This window comes from Haliaeetus leucocephalus, unplaced genomic scaffold (assembly GCF_000737465.1).
Source record: "Haliaeetus leucocephalus isolate CR32 unplaced genomic scaffold, Haliaeetus_leucocephalus-4.0 Scaffold889, whole genome shotgun sequence".
NCBI lineage: Eukaryota > Metazoa > Chordata > Aves > Accipitriformes > Accipitridae > Haliaeetus > Haliaeetus leucocephalus.
Genome location: NW_010973325.1, coordinates 4,201,405 through 4,224,744, shown reverse-complemented (window position 1 = coordinate 4,224,744; position 23,340 = coordinate 4,201,405). Strand labels below are relative to the sequence as shown.

General features: G+C 36.7%; 1 protein-coding gene across 1 annotated transcript in view; it reads left to right on the top strand.

Annotated features, from left to right (window-relative positions):
* The window catches only part of LOC104841575 (centrosomal protein of 192 kDa-like), an 89,386-nt gene that overhangs the window by 43,809 nt on the left and 22,237 nt on the right, over nucleotides 1-23,340 (top strand). Inside the window, exons 27-42 of the mRNA XM_010583343.1 lie at nucleotides 668-1,565; nucleotides 3,367-3,515; nucleotides 5,340-5,570; nucleotides 7,035-7,160; nucleotides 8,140-8,283; nucleotides 8,485-8,548; nucleotides 9,165-9,304; nucleotides 9,434-9,526; nucleotides 10,578-10,693; nucleotides 13,367-13,543; nucleotides 15,387-15,477; nucleotides 16,206-16,382; nucleotides 16,905-17,165; nucleotides 17,382-17,500; nucleotides 19,552-19,661; nucleotides 22,053-22,194. Of these exons, the coding sequence (XP_010581645.1) occupies nucleotides 668-1,565; nucleotides 3,367-3,515; nucleotides 5,340-5,570; nucleotides 7,035-7,160; nucleotides 8,140-8,283; nucleotides 8,485-8,548; nucleotides 9,165-9,304; nucleotides 9,434-9,526; nucleotides 10,578-10,693; nucleotides 13,367-13,543; nucleotides 15,387-15,477; nucleotides 16,206-16,382; nucleotides 16,905-17,165; nucleotides 17,382-17,500; nucleotides 19,552-19,661; nucleotides 22,053-22,194 (3,038 nt within the window). The remainder of the gene's footprint in view (nucleotides 1-667; nucleotides 1,566-3,366; nucleotides 3,516-5,339; nucleotides 5,571-7,034; nucleotides 7,161-8,139; nucleotides 8,284-8,484; nucleotides 8,549-9,164; nucleotides 9,305-9,433; nucleotides 9,527-10,577; nucleotides 10,694-13,366; nucleotides 13,544-15,386; nucleotides 15,478-16,205; nucleotides 16,383-16,904; nucleotides 17,166-17,381; nucleotides 17,501-19,551; nucleotides 19,662-22,052; nucleotides 22,195-23,340) is intronic.

Sequence of the window (23,340 nt, the reverse complement as noted above, 5' to 3'; positions counted from 1 at the left end):
ATTGGAAGGGCAAAAGGGTGGGGTGGGGGACTTGTGGGTTGATACAAAGGTGGTTTAATCAGTGAAGAGGAGTGGAAAAGTGATGCAAAAGCAATCACTTGCTACTAGCAGACCCATGCCCAGCCAATCTCCAAGCAACAGCCACTTTGGAAAAATTCCCCCACAGTTTTATTGCTGAGCATGATATTACATGGTATGGATTCTGTCTTTGGTCAGTTGGGGTCAGCTGTCCTGACTGTGTCCCCTCCTTACATCTTGCCCACCCCCAGCCTGCTCTCTGGAGTGGCAGCGTGACACATGGAGAAGGCCTTGACACTGTGCAAGCACTGCTCAACAATAGCTAAAACACTAGTGTGTTATCAACATGGTTTTGGTCACAGATCTAAAAACAGCACAATAAGTGTTGCTATGAAGAAAACTTACTCCGTCCGAACCAGACCCAGTACACCTAGCTAGAATGTGACTTTAGGTAACAAACAGGTTGAAGTTGCAGGTTTTCTTCTTCAAGGTGAAGAGCCACAGATGTTAAAGAAACAAAACTTCAGATAAGACTTGACAAACTTGATTATTTATATTGGATGGCAATATCAGTATTAAGGTCTGTCTTGTTTTATGTACCCTATTTGCTTTTCTAAAATTTGTAATACTCTGTATATTTATTTACTAGGGTGAAAATGCTGGTGAACTGAGCACAACAATAATTCGAGCCAGCCCAACTCCTTCGCAGGAACATAAAAACGAAAATTTAGAAGAACGCTCATGTCAAAGAAATAGAAAAGAAGCGGTGCTTAGTGTTGACCAGAAAGCAGAAGAAAATGAACTTGCAGGTCTTCAAAGAAAACTTGATGATGTACTGGGTCAAGAACTGTCCAAAGAAGGTTCTCCGAAGAATGAAAAGCAGCTTGTATCTATTCCTTCAAATGTAGTAGCAAATCATAAAGAGCTTGACCATGTTAAATCAGCTTTACCAAGTAAATTTGGTATCTTTCGGCCACTTTCTGTTAATGTAGATGCACAAGAAGCATGGCAGGGTCAAACAAGCAAAGCACAGAGACAAGGATTATCATCCTTGAATACATTACCTGGATATCCTGGATTAAGCACTTGTATGCCATTCAATCAAAACTCATCTGGTGAACAGTATGTTCCTATTCCAAGCTTTAAACCCCATGTCACTACCTCTGAGAGTCAAGCAATTTCTTCTGTTCCCACGTTGCTTACAGGATGTTCTCTTGCAACAACTCCATTTGTACAACAGCATCTGGGAAGCATAACATCTGCTGGAAATACAGTTCTGTCTCAGTTTCATGGCTGCAGCTCTGCAGGTTTTGGTCTTCCAGCAGGGCTTTCTTGTTCCAGTACCCCAGTAGGACATGTTGAGAATCCACTTATGGTGGGAATTCCTTTAGGTCCAAATACTGGTCCTGGCTCTTTGGGTGCAGCCTCACTTTGTCATCCACATTCTACTTCCTGGAACAAGAATATTGTAAATATAAAACCATGTACTGGACAACCTTTTGGAACAGGCAGAAACGAGTGGGAGTTGCCAAAGTCACCTGGTATTGGTAAGTGTGGTTTTTAGAGTGCTCTTGAAATACAGCTGTGGACAAGAATGGCGATAATGATGATGCTAATATTATAGTAAATAAAATTAAGATCACTAGTAAGTGTAACCACAAATATTCTTTATGTGAGCTTTGTTATTTTAAAAAAAGGTATTACTAATTTTCCTTATTTAATGATGCTCTCTGAATTCAATGTCTATTCTTCTAGTCCCCCTAATGGTCTTAAAAGAAATTTTTCATAATCTAGAAGAATTTCAGCATTCAGTGGTTTTTTGTTTGTTTAAAGGATCTAGAACTGTTATGGGAAGAAGAGAAGTCCTAGCTGCAGTTCATGCTGGGCAAGACAAGTGATGCTCTGGAAATTCAGTTTGTATTTTATCTGGAAAGTAGATGATATTTCTGTTTCCAGCCTAACTTGGTATTAACAGTCAGTTAAGCCAAAAAATCTGAGGAGGAGAGTGGAGGGCTTAAGCTGTTTTCAACTGTACTGAAGGGGAAAGACAATCTGCCAAGCGCCTTCTGTACTTCTGCTATTTTTCTGTATTTTGACTTAGCTCTAAACCTAAGCAGTGCAAATTAGTGTTTCATTTCAAAGACTTCTTTTAACCTATGATCTCCTTAGCTGTTTTCTACTATACTTTTTCCTGGCTAATTCTTTCAGATGAAATGACAAGCTAGTGGGGTTGAAAGTTTGAATTTGTGACAGTTTTTAGGTTATTTTCTGTTTGTTGATTGTTCTAAATCATTGATCTTGGTAGTGCATTTTAAAATAGTAAAATTTGAACAATTGTACTCCTTGCCTGTTTTTAATATATGTAATTTCTAGGTTTTTGTACATGTTTTTGAACTCTGCATATCTATATAGTCTAAACTTGATTTTCTGGCAAACTTGAGTTTTTGAACTTAATTCCCAGTGGTGCTAGTCTTACTTTACATTTTTACCTTCATAGTTGTGCTAAATTTTCTTTTTTGGAGAGGAATAAGAGTGTGTGGCTTTAAAATAAAGCTTATTCCTCAAGTAACTAAAAAAACTTCAGGTGATTATGTGTGTGTGTCTAACTGCAAAGTCAAATTTTTAATTTGACGTGAGTACCCATTAATGCATTTTTGGATGTAATAAAGATTGATTCTCCGTGTGCCAGAGAACTCTTACCTCCATTTGAGTTTTGAGTTGTAATTATAATGTTATAATTCCACCAAAATGGTTATTTTGAATATTTTAGAAGTAAGGACTTCCTGGAAGTAAAATATCTGAAGCAGGATTTCTTTTTGATTTGGTGATAACTTTTGATGACTGCACTTCTACAGCAAAAATCTACTCTAGGAGCACTCAGTATTTTCTGTAGAAAAAAATGCCTGAACACTTTTTTACGTAACAGTTATACTCTGGCAAAAAAAAAGATTTTTCTTTTGATCAGTGTAAATGTTCTAAGGATGTAATACTGATATTCATGTTTTCTGAGTTGGGCTAGTACTGATTAAGTTGTGAACACTGAGTATTTTATATAAGGAGTGTGTGTGTATCTATATAAACACACACTTCGTGAGTTAGTGACTGCAAGGGATGTGCTATTTTTGTGACATTAGAACTCCACGTAAGATGCAAATTAGAAAAAATTGATTGAAATTCTGAGTATCAGGCTTGTGGGAAAACATTCCTAAGAAAACTTGTAGGAGTCAAACATTCCTTGCCATAACGAAGCATTTGTCAAATGAGTTTATAAACTTGATGTGGTGGCAGCCTGAGTGCTGATTTGCTTCTGGGTACTTGGAACTAACAGGAGCATATTTTCTTCCAAAGGTCATGTAAAAGTACCAGAAGAATTGAAGTTCCCTAATGCCTGTTGCGTGGGAATTGCATCACAGACAGTTCTTAGCATTTTTAATCCAACTGAACGGTGGTTGCAGGTCAGCATTGGAATACTTAGTGTTTCAGTTAATGGGGAAAAGGTAAGAGATTTTTTTAATAAAGCTATAGGAATAATGCTGTAATCTTACCAGATGTCATATGTAAAACTAGAGCCCTCTGTACAGACTTGTAATTTTTTCCCATTTTATAGTTAATGTGCACAAAAGTGCTACCTTCTTTCAGCCAGGCCACTGTAGGCATAGAGCGGTAAATGCCACATGATGAGATTGACTCATAGAATTGATTTGCATGCATAAGTGTGGTAGGTTTGAATTTACTGCTTACTTGTTCCCGCCTTTGTATGCAAGAAAAGTCAGCCCTAGAAAAGAAAGCATCCACGCTGAGGACTGTTACTGCTGAAACATTGTGTGCGGTTTGCTCCTGTTTTTCTTGAAATCAGAGATCTTGTGTGATAGAATGAGAAATACTTGGAGCAGGCTTCAAGCTAGATGGGTTATTCTGTGGGTTATATGTAACTTGTAGACCATAGATTGGGCATCTTGCACTTTAATTTTGTTAAATTCTATCTACTGTTGTCATCATAGTAATAGTTCCAGACGTAAAAGATCTCGGGAACGTGAGAATGAGTTAAAGGTCCATCAATATAATTTAATTTCCTTTACTGATAAGTACTTTTAGTAGAAAAGCATATAACAACAGAACAAGCATACTATCTCTGAGCTTCTGGCAGTTTGATGCTTGGGAACTTTTGACCTAGCTGTTATTTCTGTTCTTACTAGGTTTTGGACTGCTCTTTATCTAGTTAATCTTTGGAAATTGTGGAGTGTTGTCCACAGTTCAGTTGTGAATTCTATGCACTACTACTTTTTTCTTTTTTTTTTCTTTTTTTTATTTTTTGTTCTGGTTCTTGCTGGTTTTGTTTGACGATCCTTATTACTGAGAAATAATGGACCATAATTCACTTTATATATTGCTGCTTGTAAGTCTTATAAATCCTTATCTTATCCCTCCTTAGGTACATTTTTCCAGCAGATGTAGCATGTGTCTTTCCAGGAGTATGACTTCTGTTTTTGATCTTGTTTTGTCTGAATATTTCCTCTTTAAAAACCACCAAACCACAATACTGTGTTTGTGTATATATACATGTGTATATGAGAGTTATGATTTCTTACTTATTTTTCTAGTCACTAAGTATTACGGGGCTCTTATGCAGCTCTTCAAACCTGAGATTCTGTTATACCAGGAGGTGATTTTTTTCATTAAATTACTTTACAGTTGACAGTCCTATTTACAGTTGTTTCTGTGAATAAATGTATACATTTAATTTGTTTGCTGCACAATATGATTAAAAAACATTTTTTTGGTCAAGTTAACTCTGAGATACACTGTGTCTCCTGCTTGAAGATTATCTATGAATATGTTCACAACAGAAACTTTAAGGCATCTGCACTAGGATTTACTTGTCACCTCCATCCACTGACCTTTCCGTTACTCTTCCACCATACCTCTTCCTCCCATCTTTGATGGCAGAAAGCACCAAGTAGAATTGGCTTTGTTTATTTATTTTGCTGTTGTTCTTTCTCAAAAATCAGGGGTTTACTTATAAATTCGTTTTCAACTATAAGAAATACTAGAATCCTGGTGTTAATCTTTAACTAGATGCTGGAAAGAAACCCCAGCAACTTTCAGGCTGACTTACCTAACTCTTTCAATTAAAAGAAAATGCCTACATTCGAGTGGGATGGAAGTGGAACATTAATATGAAGATGCAGTAATTAATATTGAGCAAAAAACATACACAAAATGTCTGTGCTGAGCTGTGCTGCCAGATAAATGTGGTATTTTGAAAGAAGGTGTCCTCTGGCAAGAGGTCTGTTGAAAATGACAGAGATCTTGTTTTTCAGGTGGATCCTGTGAAATATCAATGTCTGGTTTTCAAGAACAAAACCATTGTAGGATCCTACTCTACCAATGATCTGAAAATACTTTTCTTACCTTGTCATTCGGGGATCTTTCAGTGTATTCTCAATGTTTCATCTTGGCCAGTTTCTGCGGATGCGGAGACAATTGTTCAGGCAGAAGCTTTGGCAAGTAGGGTAGTTCTGACAGCAGTTGCCGAAAATCCTTATTTAGAAGTAAGTAGCTGCTTATTGTGTTTTGTTTGTGTTTTTTTTTTAATTGTTGGAATGTTATGAATAGTTTAATGATACCAGAAAGGAATAGGAATGCAAGGTTGTTCCTCAAAGGAACCTGGAATTTCTTATGTTTGGAGTGGGGAGGGAATATAGGAGTATGTTTGAGAAGCTTATAACTATCTGGGAAGTTTTAGTTGTGGAAAAGCACCTAGCTGGAAATGAAGGATTCTGTCTGAAAAGAATAAATTAAATGGTATTACTCTTTCATTATTCAAAGAATGGATGAGATCTTAAACATCTGATGCTTTCAAAGTATCTGCTATGTTGGATACCGTTGGGCATTAAAATGTAACAAACAGCATTTATTTCCAGTGGTAAGAATTTATTTATTTTTTACATCAAGTAGGCTTTGTCTTGGTTTCTTATTACTTTCAGCTTATTTATGGGTGTAGAGAATATTTTCTTATTTTGGGCTAATTAAAAGTAAATGGATGTATAAAATGCTTTGTCTTGTGTCTTATGAAGAACAACCAGGTGGGAGACAGTGTGACATTAAAAATTAAATCTGGCTTTATGTAGCTCTAAATTTAAGCGTATGGACAGGCAAATGGGCTTGATAGTACTTTTGGAGGTGACTGAACAAATTACATGATAGTCTGTGACGTTGCTGATAAAAGTAAAGTTTTCAGTCATTAACCGCAGCTAACAATTTTTTTTCCATCTTAAGGTGGTCTGTTAACCTGCTTTGGGCTAAGTATATGTTTTAAAGTAATGGTATTCTAGTTGAATACACATGAGTGGATATAATTTTTTTAATGCTTCTTCCATAAATTTTAATTTAATTTTTAATGCATATTTTTATACGTAGTTTGGCAAAATCCTTCATTCTCCATGTTCTTCATGGTATAGTTCATTCAAATTTGCTTTGTATTTAAATTGAAATGAAACCCTGTGCTGTATTTCTGCTTGTCTCGTTATATTCCTGAGATTGGAAAAAGTACCAAATAAAAGCTGTGTTTTGCTGCAGATCATGACACTTAAGTGTCTTTATGCTAACAAAAAATTAACTACTACTTAGTTATCTTATTAACTTGTTAAAATGACATTTTAACTATCTAAAATTGACAATTCTTACTTGCTAGCAATAATCATAGTTTAAATTTATTTTAAATTAGCCAAAATAATTTGGTTGTGTACTGGGTTTTGGTGGATGAATATTGTGTTAGGATTGACTTAATTGAGGCAAAATCTGTGGGAGATAGCCAATTGGATGTAACCCCTTTTGATACCAAAGGAAACATGTTTCTTGGACTCCTCCTGCCCCTGGTAGGAGGTGTGTTTTATATGTGGGTATAGCATTAAGAGGATGGAGTAGGTGAATAACATCCTTACTTGCCTGGTGCTTTTGTATGGTAGTGTGTTTTGGAGGTTTTCCTTATAAGTTCTGCTTTGCCTTAAAACCAGCTGGAAACAGGAAAAAGAGATTATCTGGATTTTGGTGACTTGACTTCTGGCAGTTGGAAGGCTCTTCCTCTAAAACTTATCAACAAAACCCATGCTTTTGTGCCACTGAGACTTATTATTAATGCCGTAAGTACATTAAACTTCCTGTATGTGAAAGTTAACTTCTTGTGTTACTGAATTTTAATATCAAAACACTTTACGTTATATGTCATTAAGAAACATCCCCTGGACACTAAATGTAAGATTCCTAAGAAAACTTTGGTTAGTGAGGAAGTAAATTTTTTTTTTTTTTTTTTTGGCAAGGTGGTAATCTGATTCGGCTACAATAGTACCAACAGAAATGCTTCTGGGATAGGTGTGAGGTTTTGTTTAGTGGTTTGTTTTTGTTTTTTTTTCTTTTCTTTTCCTTTTTTTTTTTTTCCTTTCTTGCAGCCCAGCTATGGACTGCTGCCTCTGTGTTGCTTGATTTGAGAACACAGGGCAGCAGACAGCAAAAGGGTTGTGTTGCCTAATCCTTCCCTCTGAGAAGATGGAGATGTATTCGACTGTTCCAGTGGAACAGCTGACTGTTCAAACAAGCAGCCAAACTTGCTTCATAGCAAGTTTAACATATTCTCTCTTCCTCTGCAGGAGCAAGAGCAGGACTCTTCACTCTATCTGCTTTGTCTTCCACTAGACAATAATAGCTTGTATTACAGGTTATGGTATGCTCCTCTCTGCGTATCTGTGGCAATGCAGATTTCATATTTTTTGGCTAGGCTGGCTGCTGTTCTATGCTGTGGGAAGAGCTCGTCTTGTTTCCTTATGTGGGGGGACAAGAAAGGACTGGCCTTATGTTAAGATGGATCAGGTCATCTTGGTGACTAGTGAGGCTTGGTCTTGAAGGGTTAAACTAACCAGTTCCAGCTTGTTTCGTTTTACTGCAGAATGGTTTCTGACTGTTTTTAGAGGGTTTGCTGGACTATCACCTACCAACTGAAACTACAGACTAATCTTTGTTTTTTCCAAATTACTTAGATCGTTCAAAACTTGCCTTTCATTTCTCAGCTTTGTCAGCATTATTGTTAGTGACAATAAGAGATTTAATACTTTATTTCTTTGACAGAATGCAGTAGCTTGGCGTTGCTTCACGTTTTCCAAGGAACCAGTTAATCCTTCTAATGAACAATCACTCCAAATGGATGCAGTTTCTCAGATAGCAGCTCCATCAGTTGTAAATCATGTGATACATGCAAGCTATGATGGGCAAGTGAGTAGTTTGTAGTTGCCTGATTCTTCCTGTTACTTGCTGTCTGAAATGACAGTTCTGAATATCTGAGTTCACTGTAATGATTTCTGGGGAGTCTGCCTATTTGAGCAATATAGTTTTGTTGCTAGTTTTGTTTTGTTTTTGTTTTCTCTTCAGTAATTCTCTCCCTCCCGTAAGATGGTCAACCAATTTCTTTTTCAGGATCCTGAAGCTTTAACAGTTTGGGTTCTGTTCCACGCACCTAAGAAACAAATTTCTTGTTCAGGTATAGCAATTTGATTTTCACTTCAGCTGAAAAAAATTTTACTTTAAATGTATGCATGTGTTAGAATTGCAGGAACAGGCTGCACACTTAAAATGAAACATTCTGTCTTTGGTTTGTCCCCCCTAATATTTTGGGCATCAGGGGTATTTGTACTTCAGTATCAAACTGTACAAAGTGGTTATCTGCTGCAAGATGTGTGGAATTTGCTTTACACCTTTTGCTGACGAAATTAAATCATCGCTTAAGAAAACATTGCATTAGTTGCAAAATAGATAAGAAATTTGAGGAAATCTCTGACGTTTTTCTGGCTTCCTAAATAGTAAATATTACACGTATCAGCTAGGTTGGCTAATGTGTTAAGTTGGTTTTTTTTGTTTGCTTTAGAGACAATTTCAGCCACATTTAACAGAAAGGTAAAACTCTTAAGAAGATCCTGTGAGACTTTATTTAAAAGAAAAACAAGTGTTGCCAGGGTAATGGGAGAGCTTCTGTTAATATCACCACAACATCAATATGTTAAGATTGGATAGTAGCTGAAGTGAGACACGCATCAATAGGAGTGGCCTTTGCTGCTAGCAGACTTACTTGCTTTTGTTACTCATGGTATTGTTCCTAGATTCCTTGGGTCCTGCAGATGAATTCTTGGCAAGAGTTGATGTGGAAGTGGATAGTCCAGGACCTAGCAGTGTGATTAAAAGTATTCCTCTCCGAGCAAGAGCTGGAATAGCGAGGATACATGCTCCAAAAGACTTACAGGTTTGCAAGTATTTATAAAGTGTGCTTCAATAATAGTTTGCCTCTGCTAGCCTACTTCTTTTGTAATGTTTGTTTTTATTATATATGTATATATATGTACATATGCACACACTTCTTTACTTTTTCCAGAGAATACATCTGTCTACTAGTGTGGGTTCAACAGCCAAACAGCAGCTACCATTGAAAAATGCTGGAAACATTGGTGTATATTTGAAAGTTAAGGTAGGTTGGCTTCTCCCTCTTGAAATCATGAGTTTTGTGCCATTAATGTTGTACTGAAACTAGAGCTGAGCCTTGGGATCCTAGCTCACCTGTGTGGTTTGACAAAAGGTTTACAAGTTTACATGAAGAGAATGAATGATAGCTAAGAGATTAGCTCACGTTATGGGAAAAAGCATAAGGGAGTTTTGTCACCCAGCTTTAGTTATATTTGTTTTAACAAACATACTTTTATGATTTTTAACAAATAGATTTTAACAAGCATATAACAAATATGTAAAAGTAGTGAATCCTGTGCTGCACAGCAGATGTTAATGTAGCTGGTGGAGTAAAGCTCATTTAGAGCAAAGAGGAATATTAGCATTGGGAAACTTCTTTATTTTCTATTCTAACGAAGCTGCATTAGTTTTCAGTGGACATCTTGCCAACCCAAGTATGAAGCGAATTCTTTTTAGATATGTGATCACTTGACTTGACTTGAATTTTCTTGAGAATTTGTGGAAAGTATGGTCCCAGACTGAAAGGTAGACACACTTCAAAGTCAACAGAAGGTCCCCTTCTACATTAAAAAAAAAAAAAATAAAAAAAATTGAGGGTTGTGAGCCCATCATTTCTTGGAGCAGAGGCCATGGAAATAGGCTGCATGACTAGTACCACAAATGCCACATCAATGTGATGAAACTGGATACTAATTGATACCAGTAATGGGTGGTACCACTGTTGAGACTAGTGATGTTACTTCACTAGTGGCGTACCATTGCCACGTTGTACTTACTGTTAAATTCTTTAAATCTCTTTGTGGCCCCTTCAGTGTTGTATGCACAGTTGATGTCTTAAGATGCTTCTGTTAGAGGTATTTGTACCAGAGTGTCCAACTTTAGAAGAGTTTAACTAGTGCAGGGTTATGGGAAAGTTCTGAAGGTGCCAGGTGTATTTGAATTGTCTCAACTGCATGTACAACAGATGCATGACCAAATTTTATTATATGTTGTAGAAATGTTTACTCCCTTAAAATGAGTAACCAACCCTCCCTTTTCCCCTTACCCACTTTCAGACATCAGATCAGGACAGCTGCTTTGCTGTTGAACCTGAGGATCTTTTCCTTCTTCCTGGAGAAGAACGAGCAGTGACTGTCCTGTTTTTTCCAAAAAATGTAACAACTACAGAAAGGTAACATAACTGATTTTATGCTGCCTGTGTTAAACAGAGCTACTTTTGACCTCAAGGTCATGAACAAATTGAAAGTTTTACCCACAAGGGAAACTTTGACTTCAGTTGATTTCATGAGAGTCCTCATTCATTACAAAGTAGATTTTTACTAGGGTTCACCTGTTCCATAGATTACCTGCCTCTGTTGCTGTACATAGCTTAATGAATCATAGAATTGTTTAGGCTGGAAAAGACCTTTAAGATCAAGTCCAACCATCAACCCAACACCACCATGCCCACTAAACCATGTCCTGAAGAGCCATGATCTACATGTTTTTTGAACACCTCCAGGGATGGTGACTCCACGACTTCCCTGGGCAACGTGTTCCCATGCCTGACAATGAGTAGCTAATATTTCCCATCACAGATCAACAGATGTCCTGAAACTTGTTTCGTGTAAATAAATGGAGTAAGTCCCTGAAACCCTTTGTATGGTACTTGTTTCTAAAGTACAGCAAAGCTTTAAAATACGTATCTCTAGCAGCCCCTTCAGTTGCTTCCCTCTTCTTCACTCCACTGAGACAATAGAAATGTTATTTCTATTTTACATATGAAAAAACTCAAGCAAAGATCAGGATCAAATGTATTCATTAATTTTGGCTGCCATAAACAAAAGTTCAGCTGTAAATCCTGTACAACACTAATGTACATGTTCCTTTTGCAGATGTAAACATTCATGTTTCTGCACATTAGTACCTGTTGAACTTCATTCTGTGAAATAGACTTGATTGGTTCAAGTGACCATTCTGGTGTCATGTAGGAATTTTTTGGCAATGTTAGGGGTCAGACTAATTTCTCCAGAGCAGCTTTTCCTCTTGTGTTACATGTATTCCAGTCTCTGCTGTAATAGAGCAAGAATAGACAAAGGAATCGGTCCAAAATATGTTCAGCTTCACTATCTAGCTTAACTAGGCCTACCCAGTGCATTAAAATAAACAACGAGAAGTTCTGTGCTAATGACTGTATGATCCTAATGGATGGGCATGCAAAGTGATTAATCTTTGCTTTCCTATGGCCTTGTACATAACTGCTTTGCTTTACAGGCTCAGGGTACTCAGTAGGGTTGGAAACTTTGCAGTCCACTTGCAAGTGCTGCCAAAAAGACTAATAAACTAACTAAAGCAGTAATGAGATTTCATGTTCCCTACTGATGGGATGCAGCAACAATCCCTTGTTGCTAGCCAGGCTAGGAGCAAGGGGAGAAGTTCATTGCAATGTTACTGTGTAAGCCCTAGCTGGAGCAGTGGCAAGGAGAGGGATCCCAGCTGCTTGGCTTCCCTACCCTCTAATTCCAAGCTATTGGCTCTGTTATCCCAGCATCAGAGCAGCCAGGTGATAATGTGCTCACCTGGATGATGGCTGAAATCTTTTCGCATATCTCGCAGCTCACTCAGGGACAGGGATTGGGTGATTACCTCTGGTTCTGCCTCTTTTTCAAGGCCCAGGATAGTGTTCTAGGCAGTAGCGTGGGGCACAGGGTATGTCAGCAGGCATCATAGGAATTCAGTGACACATAGAATGGGGGTTCTTGAGTTTCATTCCTGGCTCTGAGTGAGTCTGTGCTATAGCAAATGCTTCAGCCTATTCTTTAAAAGCTTAATTTCCTTCCTGCCCTATGCTTTTTTTTCATTTTTTTGGTTTGGTTTGGTTTTTTTTCTTCTTTCAGTTTTGGTTTTCTGATTGGTTTTTCTTCTGTTCCTGTATCGTTGGTTAGATATGTCAAATCTCCACTTCCTTCCTGGTATAATTTAGCCTTCTGGTTTATTTCTCTGTTGGCTTCTGTCCCCCTTAATTAGGCAGCACTTTCTTTTTCCTGGTTCCTCTTCTGTTGGGTGGTTTTTTTGTGTGTTTGTGTGTCTAGTTTCTTCTGTTTTCTTTGCTAGTTAGGTCCAGCTTTCCTATTCAGTATTAGCCCATTTCTTTCTACTTCATTATTTGAATCTGTTCCTGGTGTTCTCATGCATCTGTTTCTCTCTTCTGCCTGAAGAAGGCAGTAGTCATCTGCACTGTGTTTGTGTCCTATAGGGTAGAGACTGTACCATGAAAGGCCAGCTGTAGGTGGCTGGTTCCCTGTCTGTGGGCTCAGTGTTCTTTCTCATAGCAATCCCAGGAAACAAAGTGAGAAAAAAATAATGGGTTTGTGGCTTAGAATGCTACCATTGTTAACAGGATTCAGAGTTTAATTTTGATGCTTCAGGGTATCTCACACTTGTAAAACTTCATTGACATTTTGCAGGTATTTCAAAAGGCATCTCTTTAATCTATGTAGAGACAGCCAGACTTTGTTTCTCTCCAAAATTAGTGTGTCAAAATAATCAGAAGTTAGCATGGGCAAAAAAATAATTTGCCTAGCTGTAGTCTCTGAAATACTTACCTGAACCATTTCCAGATGAAATACTTCAGAAGATTGCTTGAGGTACATGTGGCATGCATATTTACAGTCCAAAGGATTTAAACTTTGCTATGCCTAAAGCTGGCCTTTGTCATAAAATAAAAAAAATAATATTTGTGTGTTCCCCCTAAGAAGGTAATTTAAAAAGGCCTATCTATAATTTATTTTTTTCAGTTATGTTTTGTTTTCATCAGCTAATTTTGTTCTGGGGTGGGATTAAATTTATTTATTTATTTTTGAAGTACTTTGAAAATCCTTGTGCTGCCATCTGGGCCTCAGTATGAAGTGGTGATAAAAGGTGAGGTGGAGTCTGAGGAAAACAGACCTGTGTCTACAGCTGCTGGCTGCTCAGACATCCCGCCCATTCTCTCCAACAAGCAGTTCATTGCCTGGGGAGGAGTAACACTTGGAACATCAGTGTAAGTATAAATTGGGCAGCCATTCATATAGAATATCATGTTAAGTATTTCGTATTGCTCTTCTTTGAAGCAAAACTTCTTATTCACATTAATAATCCAGAGGTGATAAACTAAGCTGTTTTATGACTCGAGAGAAGCAGTATATTACAATTATTTTTTTGTGCAAGTAATTTTTGGAAACAAACTGTGATCTTGTTTGAGCTTTTTTTGTATTCTTCAGGATTCTTTGGTTATTGTTAGAGTAATACCTGATTCTGTAAGATTAGTGTGTTATGTAAGTAGAAATGTAGTGGAAAATATTTTCCAAACAACCTGATGGAAAAATTATGTTGGTTCTTTTGACACCTATCTCTAGATAGAAATACATCTCTATGCTTGTTTTAATTCAATTCATCCATTAAGACTAGAAGAATCCAGTCTGCTAATGTAATTTGACCATCCGAATAGCATAGGCTGTTGAACATCCCTTAATTTATTTGAATTTGAATGTGTTCCAATATTAAAATTTGTAGTGATGGAGAATCCATTGCATCCCTAATTATGATTACTTTATCCTTCAGACTAGTTCTTGTCTGGACTTTTTTAGTTTCAAGTTTACAGCTTCAGTATGCCATGATTTAGTAAAACTGTTCATAATTGTGTAGATATACTTTGCTTCTTTTGTATGTAAAGGCTGCAAGTTTTGCAGGTCTCTGGACTTCTAGTAAGTATTAATTTTAGAGACTACTCCACTGTTGTTTTGATACTGAACTTTTTGAGGAATCTAAAAAAGTTTCTGGTTGTTTAAATGTGATCCATGTTTGTAGCCAAGAACTGTTTCTGATAGCTATATTCCTATTTTTCTGTTTTGTTAAGATAGTGTATTAATAACATAGTAGTTTTGGCTGTTTGGTGTTTGGGAATTACTTTCTCTTCCCTGTATGCTGCTACCTTTTTACTTTGTGTTCCTCCTGAAAAATAGTTTTGATGCACCATTGGTTTTATGAACCTGAAATTATTTGTAGAATCTTTGTTCCAACAGAGTACAAAACAGTGCCTGCCACTGAAAATCAGGGAGAGGCTTTGCTTTCTCTCTGTCCTGCTCTTTGATTTCATCTGCATGATCCTTCCTCTTCCTTGATGTTTTTAACTAGCTTCAGAGCTTGTCACATCCTCCTGTGATTGTCATTTTAACAAGTCAAAAAACAAAGGCACTTGCTCTTCTTGCTGGAGAGGTTCCCTTCGTTGAGGAAGGATCTGAGTACCAGAAGCCTGGTCAATGCCAGGATATATCAGAGAGAAAAAAAAAACTTTTTGGTCAACCTGATGCTGCCAAGTGGCCATAACTTTCTGTGGTACTGTTGTGTTGAAAAGTACATGAAAAGGAAAAGTTATCCTTAATTTAGTTCTTCACAACTGTTCCAGTGAATCTGGGCCAGACTACTCACAAGACTGTTTCTGCATAACTAAGTGGCTCTGGATAATCTAATTATAACTGTGTCTTAAGGTTTTGGTTTTTTTTGTTTTTTAAGGAATTTTTGTATTGACAAAACTGCTGCTTGCTTTAAAAGTTCAAGCTGTTAAGTACAATACTTGAACTTCAGAAAAGCTGTATTTATATATATTTTGGGGTTATTTTGCTGTGTGAGGATTGATGTGTGATGGTGTATAATGTTGTAAGGTCTGTAAATTTGAGAACACAGAAATAACTTTCTAGCTAAGATATTCTATTGTTCCAAGCGGTGATTTTTTTTTCATGAAATGACTTTAAAATAGGCTGCCACATTTCCATTATTTCCATGAATAAATTTATGCAGTTAACTTATATTTGCTGTAAAATATAACTAAACTTCATATTTTTCAGCCAGCAGAAATTAACTCTAAGAAATGACTCTCTGTCTGTGACCCAACATTTAAGACTGTTGATAAGAGGCCAGGATCAAGACTGCTTTCAGGTAACTGTCATGAAAATTTCTCTTTAGTGTTTATGACAATTATCACGATATGTTTACAATAAAAATGTCTTTGCCCTGAAGTGTTAATCCTTTATAAATGTCAGTGACTAGCAGGCTTAGTGAGTATTTGTTCTGAGACTGCCAAGATAGACATGGTAGCAGAGCTTAAGCTACACTGGCAACCTTTAGGAAGAGCTGAAACTGTAACTGTTGCGGCAAACTGCAGCTCAGTTTACAGCTCTTCAAGCTGCTGTAGCACAACAATACAAGAGTCAATACCTGGTGGAGTGATCTGTCAGTGGCCTTTCTTGCAGGAGGGATTCCTCACTCCAAAGGACTCTGTGTACGTGAGGGAGGGAGGGAATGAAAACCTGGAATTAGCCTTTGGGAACTACTGTAACTAGAGGAGGTTTTTTGATATCTGCAATCTTAAACTGAGAGAGAATTAACGTAGTGCTGGTCAAGTTCAGCCTTACCATATTTGTGCATTGAAGGCAAAAAACTCTGTGGTCTAAACTGAGAGGCTTATTGTGGGAATTCTTGAACTTGTTTTTTTTTTTTTTTGTTGCATATTAAGCATTGTGACTTTAAGTACATGCCACTGTCAACTGACTTAATCCAGATTTTGAAGAAGTTAATTTTGGGTTACTAGTGAAGTAAGTCTTACTGCTCTGTGTTTTTCCTATTGTAGTCACTCACTTCTGATGTCTTTTTTTTTTTTTTTATAGCTGCAAAGTATATTTGGATCAGAAGAACGCTTAACTAGTAATTGGGAACTCAAAATCCGTCCCAAAGAAGATACTAACATATACTTGTTGTTTGCACCTACTCGAATAACTTGCTTCTTTGCAAAGCTGGAAATCAAACAGCTGGGGATTCGATCACAGCCAGGAATTAAGTTTACTGTAAGAGTCCCAACCTAACTTCTAATAATTTTAAACATACATTTTTCATAATTATTTAAAATGTAGTACTGACTAGCTATTTCTATCAAAAAGCTGAAACTTTTCAAGATGTACACTATGCATATCTGTATACTTGTTAAAGATTGTATGGATGCTATATTTTGCAGTTTGAACATTAGTGTCACTTTTGCATGCAATTTTTCCCCTTGAGAAGGAAGAAGAAAGATTTTTATATACTGTATTAGAAGTAGCCTAAGATTTTTAACTCTAGAACTGTCAAAAAATCTCAACTTGTCTTGTTCTATAGGTAGACCTTAAATTAATTTTCAGTAGAACTTGAAAAATGTTGAACTTAGGCTTTCTTATTTCTTGCAGTCTTTTCAGTTCACATTTTAAGCATTTTCATTTGTCTTTCTGTAACTCTGTGTATAGTTTACCATAGTTGTGCAGAAGTTTAGTAAGAAGCTTTCTTTCGTTTGAAATACTGTTTCTTTGTGTTTTTTTTTCTTTTTTTTCCCTCAGATACCGTTATCTGGATATGGAGGAACAAGCAATATAACTTTAGAAAACGTTAAAAAACTGTCAGATAGCTACATGGTAACTCTGGATGGATTATTGCCTGCAAGATTAAAGAAAGCTTCCTTCTGCATAAGAAATACAGGTTCTCGGGCTGCCTATGTTAAAGCATTGTGCTTTGCAAACCTACGGACAAAAACAATTATGGATCCTCAGGTAATGACGGTATCTCCAGAGAAGTTTGTACTAAGAGAAGGAACACATGAAGTAAGTATAATACCTGATTCTGAGCAAGTTTTATTAATTTAAATTAAAATGAATGCAATCAATGAGAATGTGTCTTACTAGTTCTTTATTAAAATCTTACTTAACTTGTGTTAAATCCTGTTTCACTTGCATTGCAGTAATCTGTTGACTCGTATTCCAAATGTTAGTACTAACAAATTTTTTTTTTCTGAGTATGTTGTCTATTTATTTTATCAGGTCATTACTATAACATGGAATCCAATGGAAAAGGAAAAGAACTTCCATAAAACAAACACTTTGGTATCAACAGTATGTTTTTTTTGTGGAGATGAAGTTTCTAGGCAGCAGTATCGTAGGTAAGATGTACTTTGCTATTGTAACAGAGACAGATATTTAATAAAAAGTTAAAACTAGAGGTGTGTGCTGCCACGAGTATAGTTTTAACATGCTTCCAAAAATAGCAAGAACAAACCAGAAGACAGTGATGATATGGAGAGACTTAGTATGTCTTACATCTGGTAGGTTGTTTGGTGGGGGTTTTGTTTGTTAATTTGCGGTTTTGTTTATGTATTGTAGCTACAATCCTAGTTAAGAGGTTTATTTTCTTCTTACATTCTTGAATTGGAGTGTGTTGGGTTTGGGGGAAAATTTTTGCTTTTTTGGGTTGGAAGAGAGTTGTGTTCTGTCTTGGTATCTCTTTCCAGGTTTAATTTTTAAGGAAAAGGCTCATGAAAGTAGTAGTAATGAAATTCAGTAGTATTAAGTTTTGAACAAGATTCGCATCTTGGTTTGCTGAATTCTGTTGACAAAGACAGTGTTTGAGTAGATATATATTGAGAGAAATAACATCCACATACGCTCATTAACACACTAAGGGAATTTGTAGAATGTATCTTACCAAGCTTAAATAGAGGCTACGTTACTCTGTATTTCAATTTGCCTGACTCAAATGCATAAAAATGGCATACTCTGCTTTTAATGACGTAAGTGGCACTTGACTTGTGCTGTGTATAGTGATAATGCAAAATGTTAAGAATAGGCAGAGCACTAAGGTGCTGATGATCATTATTCAGTGCAAAATTTTAAAATGGTAGTATTTCACTATTGCTTTTAAATGTGATTGCCTGAAGCTTTATGAAAGTCATTGTATTTATTGTTATCCAAATAAAGTATTAAACATAGCTGAACTTAACTGCATGACTGACTAAAAAGCTCATGGAATAGCTGCATTTGTGACCTTCTTGACAGAAAATTGGCTTATCTTAGAAGATTCTTGTTACTGATTTTTGTAGCAACTCTTTTGTCTGGGCAATGCTCACTATCATTGAATGTTCTCAAAGGGCAGAAATACTTAGGGAAAAGCTTTGATCTGCTAATCAGCAGAAAGCCCATTGAGAAGCTTGATGCACCCATATAGGTAGTGTCGGAAACTTTTTATGCAGACTCTGGACATTGGTGTGTGAGTGAAATTATTTGTTGCTGATTTTATTAGCCAGCAGGCATGGCATTTGGGTCTTGAACATGGTGGTCTAGTTGGTTGTTTCTTAGTGGGAGCTTCTCTGAAGTCTCCCTTGATAATTTGAAAGAGATACTGAGTCCTTGAAATGACTGAGTACTGTAAGCCAGTCAAGCCCCATTCTGTAATTGGGTACTAGAATGGGAATGTGATTTGGGACTTAGGGGCAGGAATGTGAAATGAGTAATCTGCCTAGTCTGCCAGCTTGTGGCTCAAGTTCTTCACTCCAAAAATATACATAGCCAGCAGCCTGGTAAGTACCTTAGACCTGAGAGTTAGTAGGGCTGAGGTATTCTTTCCACCTCTGTGGCTCTGACCCCATCTTAGTGCCAGGTTTCCTCTTCCTGACCTGTAGCTTCCCATTTTTTCCCGGGTCTATTTATACCCCTATGCCTCCCAGTCTTCTCTGTCCTGTTTGCAGTCATGTTCCTTGGCTCCATGTTCCTGCTGTTGGCTGGAACCTGCTGCCACTCTGCCATTGACTCGTCAATTTTTCCCCTCAAAAGGCTTTAACTCACAACCAAAATAGCTTTCTCCTGCTTCCTGTAGTGATTGAAAAATCACTTCGATGCCTGATGTACTTATCAGAAATCTAGGTAGGTGTGACTGACAGCAGAGAACAAATATCTTGGAAAGACAAGTGTATGGTAGCCAGTATTTCAGTGGACCCTTTTACTGTGCAGCAATAGAGCAGGTATTTCTTTAACCATTTTAAGATGATGAAAAGATTTCAGTTTTAAATGAATGCTCACAGATTTGAGCTTGGTGTATTCGAGAAATGATAAAGTTAAAATTGTGCTGAATTCTTACCAGTCTTATCTGTCTTTTCAGATTGTTGTTTCCAATACTTTGTGTGATTTAATGACTCTTCCTTCTTTATCTCTTTAACAGAGCTATGATATATAAACCTGAGGTAGAAAAACACATAATCCCAGAAAACAGCTTATTGAGAAACATTGTATTTGATGAAGAATTTCAAGGGGAGCAGCTTGTGACAGAAGGTAAGCCTGTGACTTCTTAAAAGAAAAATGTAATACTTTTTTTCGGGTGGAAAAATATGCTTTTAGGCTTGAACCCTAGTTATTTTTCCACTATTTCTTTTTTGATAAATGTAGAAGCAAAATTCCCAATTTGGATGGAACTTGCTTTCTTTCATTCAATGCCTGTCTATTTAAACACTTTACTGTACTTTTCTCCTAGCAAAATGAAACTTGGAGAGTATTTGTCTCACTAACAATTGAGACAGATTCAGTTTGTTGCACACAGAATATATCTTATACCTGAAAATTGAGAGGCAGATAGCTTTGCTGACATTAAAATATGTATTTCCCTTCCCAAATTAAATAACTTCTTTTTCTTTTTTGTACTTCTGCTTGTGTTAACAAGGTATTTGTTAAAAAAATGCAGTATATTGTAAAGGTGTCCTTAAAAAAAAACAAACCCGAAACAAAAAAAAAACCCAAACCACAAAAACCCATCGCCCTGCCCCAAACCATCAAAAAACCAAACCAACCCACCCCCCACCACAACTGTTCAATCCTGTAAGTGTCATGAACAAGCTTACTATTTCTGCACTATTTCAAACCTATTTCTTGAACTAGTTGTATTCACATATGGAAAGATTTTACTGTTGCAAGGCTACTACAACTGAATAAATGTTGTAGTCTGATTCTTTACCTATTGATGGTATCTTGTCTTTACTTGGAAAAGTAAAGATTGTTGATCATTCATCTTGGATGAGGTGAAATCCTAGTGAAGATAAGATACTTGGGTTCTTGAGTATGCTCTGAATTTGCTAAGCCAGTGTTAGAGCCTAGGCATCCTTGATTATCTCTTACTGCCTTATTAATAGAGTTTTGCTAATGGTAGTTTAACTTTTTTTTTCTTTCTGTAGAAAACAAGGCTTACCTCTTGCATCCTAATGTTTTTCACTCTCTTTTTGAGAGTGCACTTTCCTGAATTTGTGAAATATAGCTTATTGTTCCCTGTTTGGTCACGATTGTTTTATTTACTCAAATACTTTGCTGGAACTAATAGTAGTACCTAAAATTAAGAAATAGGATTTTTTTTTTTCTTTTCTGTAAGATGCTCTTTTAGGGGAGAAGTTATTTTTTTCAACATCTAAATACTTTTTTACTTTTTGGCCTTTTAAATGAAATACTGTTAAAAAGATGATGCTGAAAAAATGCTCAAAGAATAGAATGCCTTGGCTATAAGGATTGCTTTTCATGTAAAGCTGGATCCCTGTTTTGGTCTCCATTCCTTATTGCCTTAATCCACAGAGGTATCTGAAAAACCTACTAAGAAATGACATACGAAGGTTAGTGTTTGAAATAGTAAGGTGTCAGTTTTTCACCACTCTACTCACTTGATGCATCAGTGTGGTATGGTCCAGGGTCAGCAGCTGGAGGGATCCATGTTGTTGTTCCCAGTAACGAGTCTTCATTCTCATCAGCCAGAGAAGGGAACAGGATAAGGCCATTGGCACTGTTTTGTGTTTGTGTTAGTGTTTGAGTGTTTCTCTCTGGGTTGGTCTGTGTGGCTGGCTCTGTGTGTGTTCGTGTGTGGGTGGGTGTTTACTTGGAACACATGCTCAACTTTGCTGCTGGTTGGACCGGTGGCAGCATTGTCTCTAAAGGCTATCAGATTCAGCTACTCTCTAATGCTAATGTGGTTTACCGCACTAACCGAACATTGTTTACATACTGATCTAATATATTGCTAGTTGCTAAAGTATGCTTCAATTACTAATTGAACAGAGACAGTGTTTATTGATATTTAACATCTAGCAACTATTTATTCTAAAGCAGTCTGAAAAGTTTTGTGACTTCTGTACTTGGGTCATCAAAATGCATATAGTTTGCAATGTGTACTAGCATCTTGTCTGTATATGGATGTATTGTTAAAGAGGAGGGAAGGAATTCTGATCAAGTATTCTTTGCAAAATCCTCTTGTGCATTTCTAGGTATCACTATGTACTTGACTATATTTTACAGGATCCCATAATTGAAAAGTAACTTATCTCAAGGTGAATCTCTTCTGGTGAAGCCATAGGAATATATGAGTCTTATTTGTCAGGGTAAAAAAAGTAAACCTTAACTTTAATTTGGCATAGAATCAGATTAGTATATACCATTTGTATCAAGGTGGAAAATATATATCTTTTATAATTAAAAAGTTAAAATTGGTGTGTATTTAGATTTATGTTACATCTCATGTTAATGTTGATTTATGCCTGATAACTGAATTTGTAGTAAGTAATTTTTTGAATGATCCAGGATATCTTAGCAAACAGATTATTAACTAGGTCTATATCCCAAATCTCTGTTGTGTAATTTCTGAGTGTTATAGATTTGTTCTTATTAGAATTGCTCTATTGCTCTCATTTTTAGTATGTGATATCCCACGGGGGACAAATGATATCCATCTTTTTTATGCAAATATGCGTAAGGTTATCCTTTCTGTGGTTGGATATTCCACTTTGGATCGGGATGGATTTCAGCAGTCTCCTGGACGTCATTTGGAATCAGACAGGTAATATAACTATAAGGGTAACTGTCAAATAACACCTAGCTGAAGTGCATCTCCTTTCACTGAAGATTTTAATGTCAGTGAAGAAAACTGAGTTACTTTACAAGTGAAAGAGCTGGCTCCATAATGAGAAAGGCTCTAATGAATATCTAGGTGGCTCTTGCAATTTTTCTCTATATAGACTGTTTAAACTGTTATGTTAACTTTTAAACTAGTCACTCAGCTGACACCATTCACTTCATCTGCAACTTCCTGTTCTTCATTTGAAGAGATGTATTGGTTCCCCCCCTCCCCCCCATAGGCACTTCCAAAGTGCATTAGTTGTTGTAGTCCTAATAGGACTATAACCACTTAATTCCTTGTAATGAATTTTTGATGTCTGGGATGGAAGTAGAGATTCAATATAAAGACTTAGTGGCCTTTTCCTTGTCCAGCCCGTATGCCAGCCTTTCAATGTGGTGTGTACTGTACTCATGAAAAGAATGATCAGTGCTGAGGCTACCCCCACCTCCGTCACTCCCTCAAATGAAGTGGTCCGTTACTGGGAGGATTTCTTTGGAGGACTGGCAGAGACCTAGTCTTTGAAATGGACCTGTCACTTTTGTTTATAGACAGGTTGCTGTAGCATTTGGAGCCCTGTAAAGGGAAAGAAATGTCTAAATCCTATACAAGTCCTACTTACTAAGATAGTGTAGCATAAAAAGAAAATAAAGATGGGTTAACTTTAACACTATAAGGAATATATTTGCATAGGTTGTTTCTTGAGTCTTCATGTTTTTTCTTCTCAAGATCCTGTTACACAGGTGACAAAAGGGTCCTTCCTAGTCTTGTTGTGTTTAACATTTACATATGTAGATGTTGTCTTGGAATTTCTTGTACCTGTTGAACTCCGGATGCTGAACACTGTGTGACACTTGACAGATTTGTTGGCTAGCAAGGTGTTTGTCAGGTGTAGTGGGATTGCAAAGCTAGAGGTTGGAAACAAATATCTGCAGCAGCAAATAGGATGTTTCTCTTATTTGGTGGTTGTCATTTGTTTGTTTTTTCCATTTGATAGCCTTAGCAGTTCTTCTAGATTTGAATTTATTCCCTGGCTAAGCATTATGAGGATCTTCATTTTCTGAATAAACTGTAATTCTTAGAAGAGAC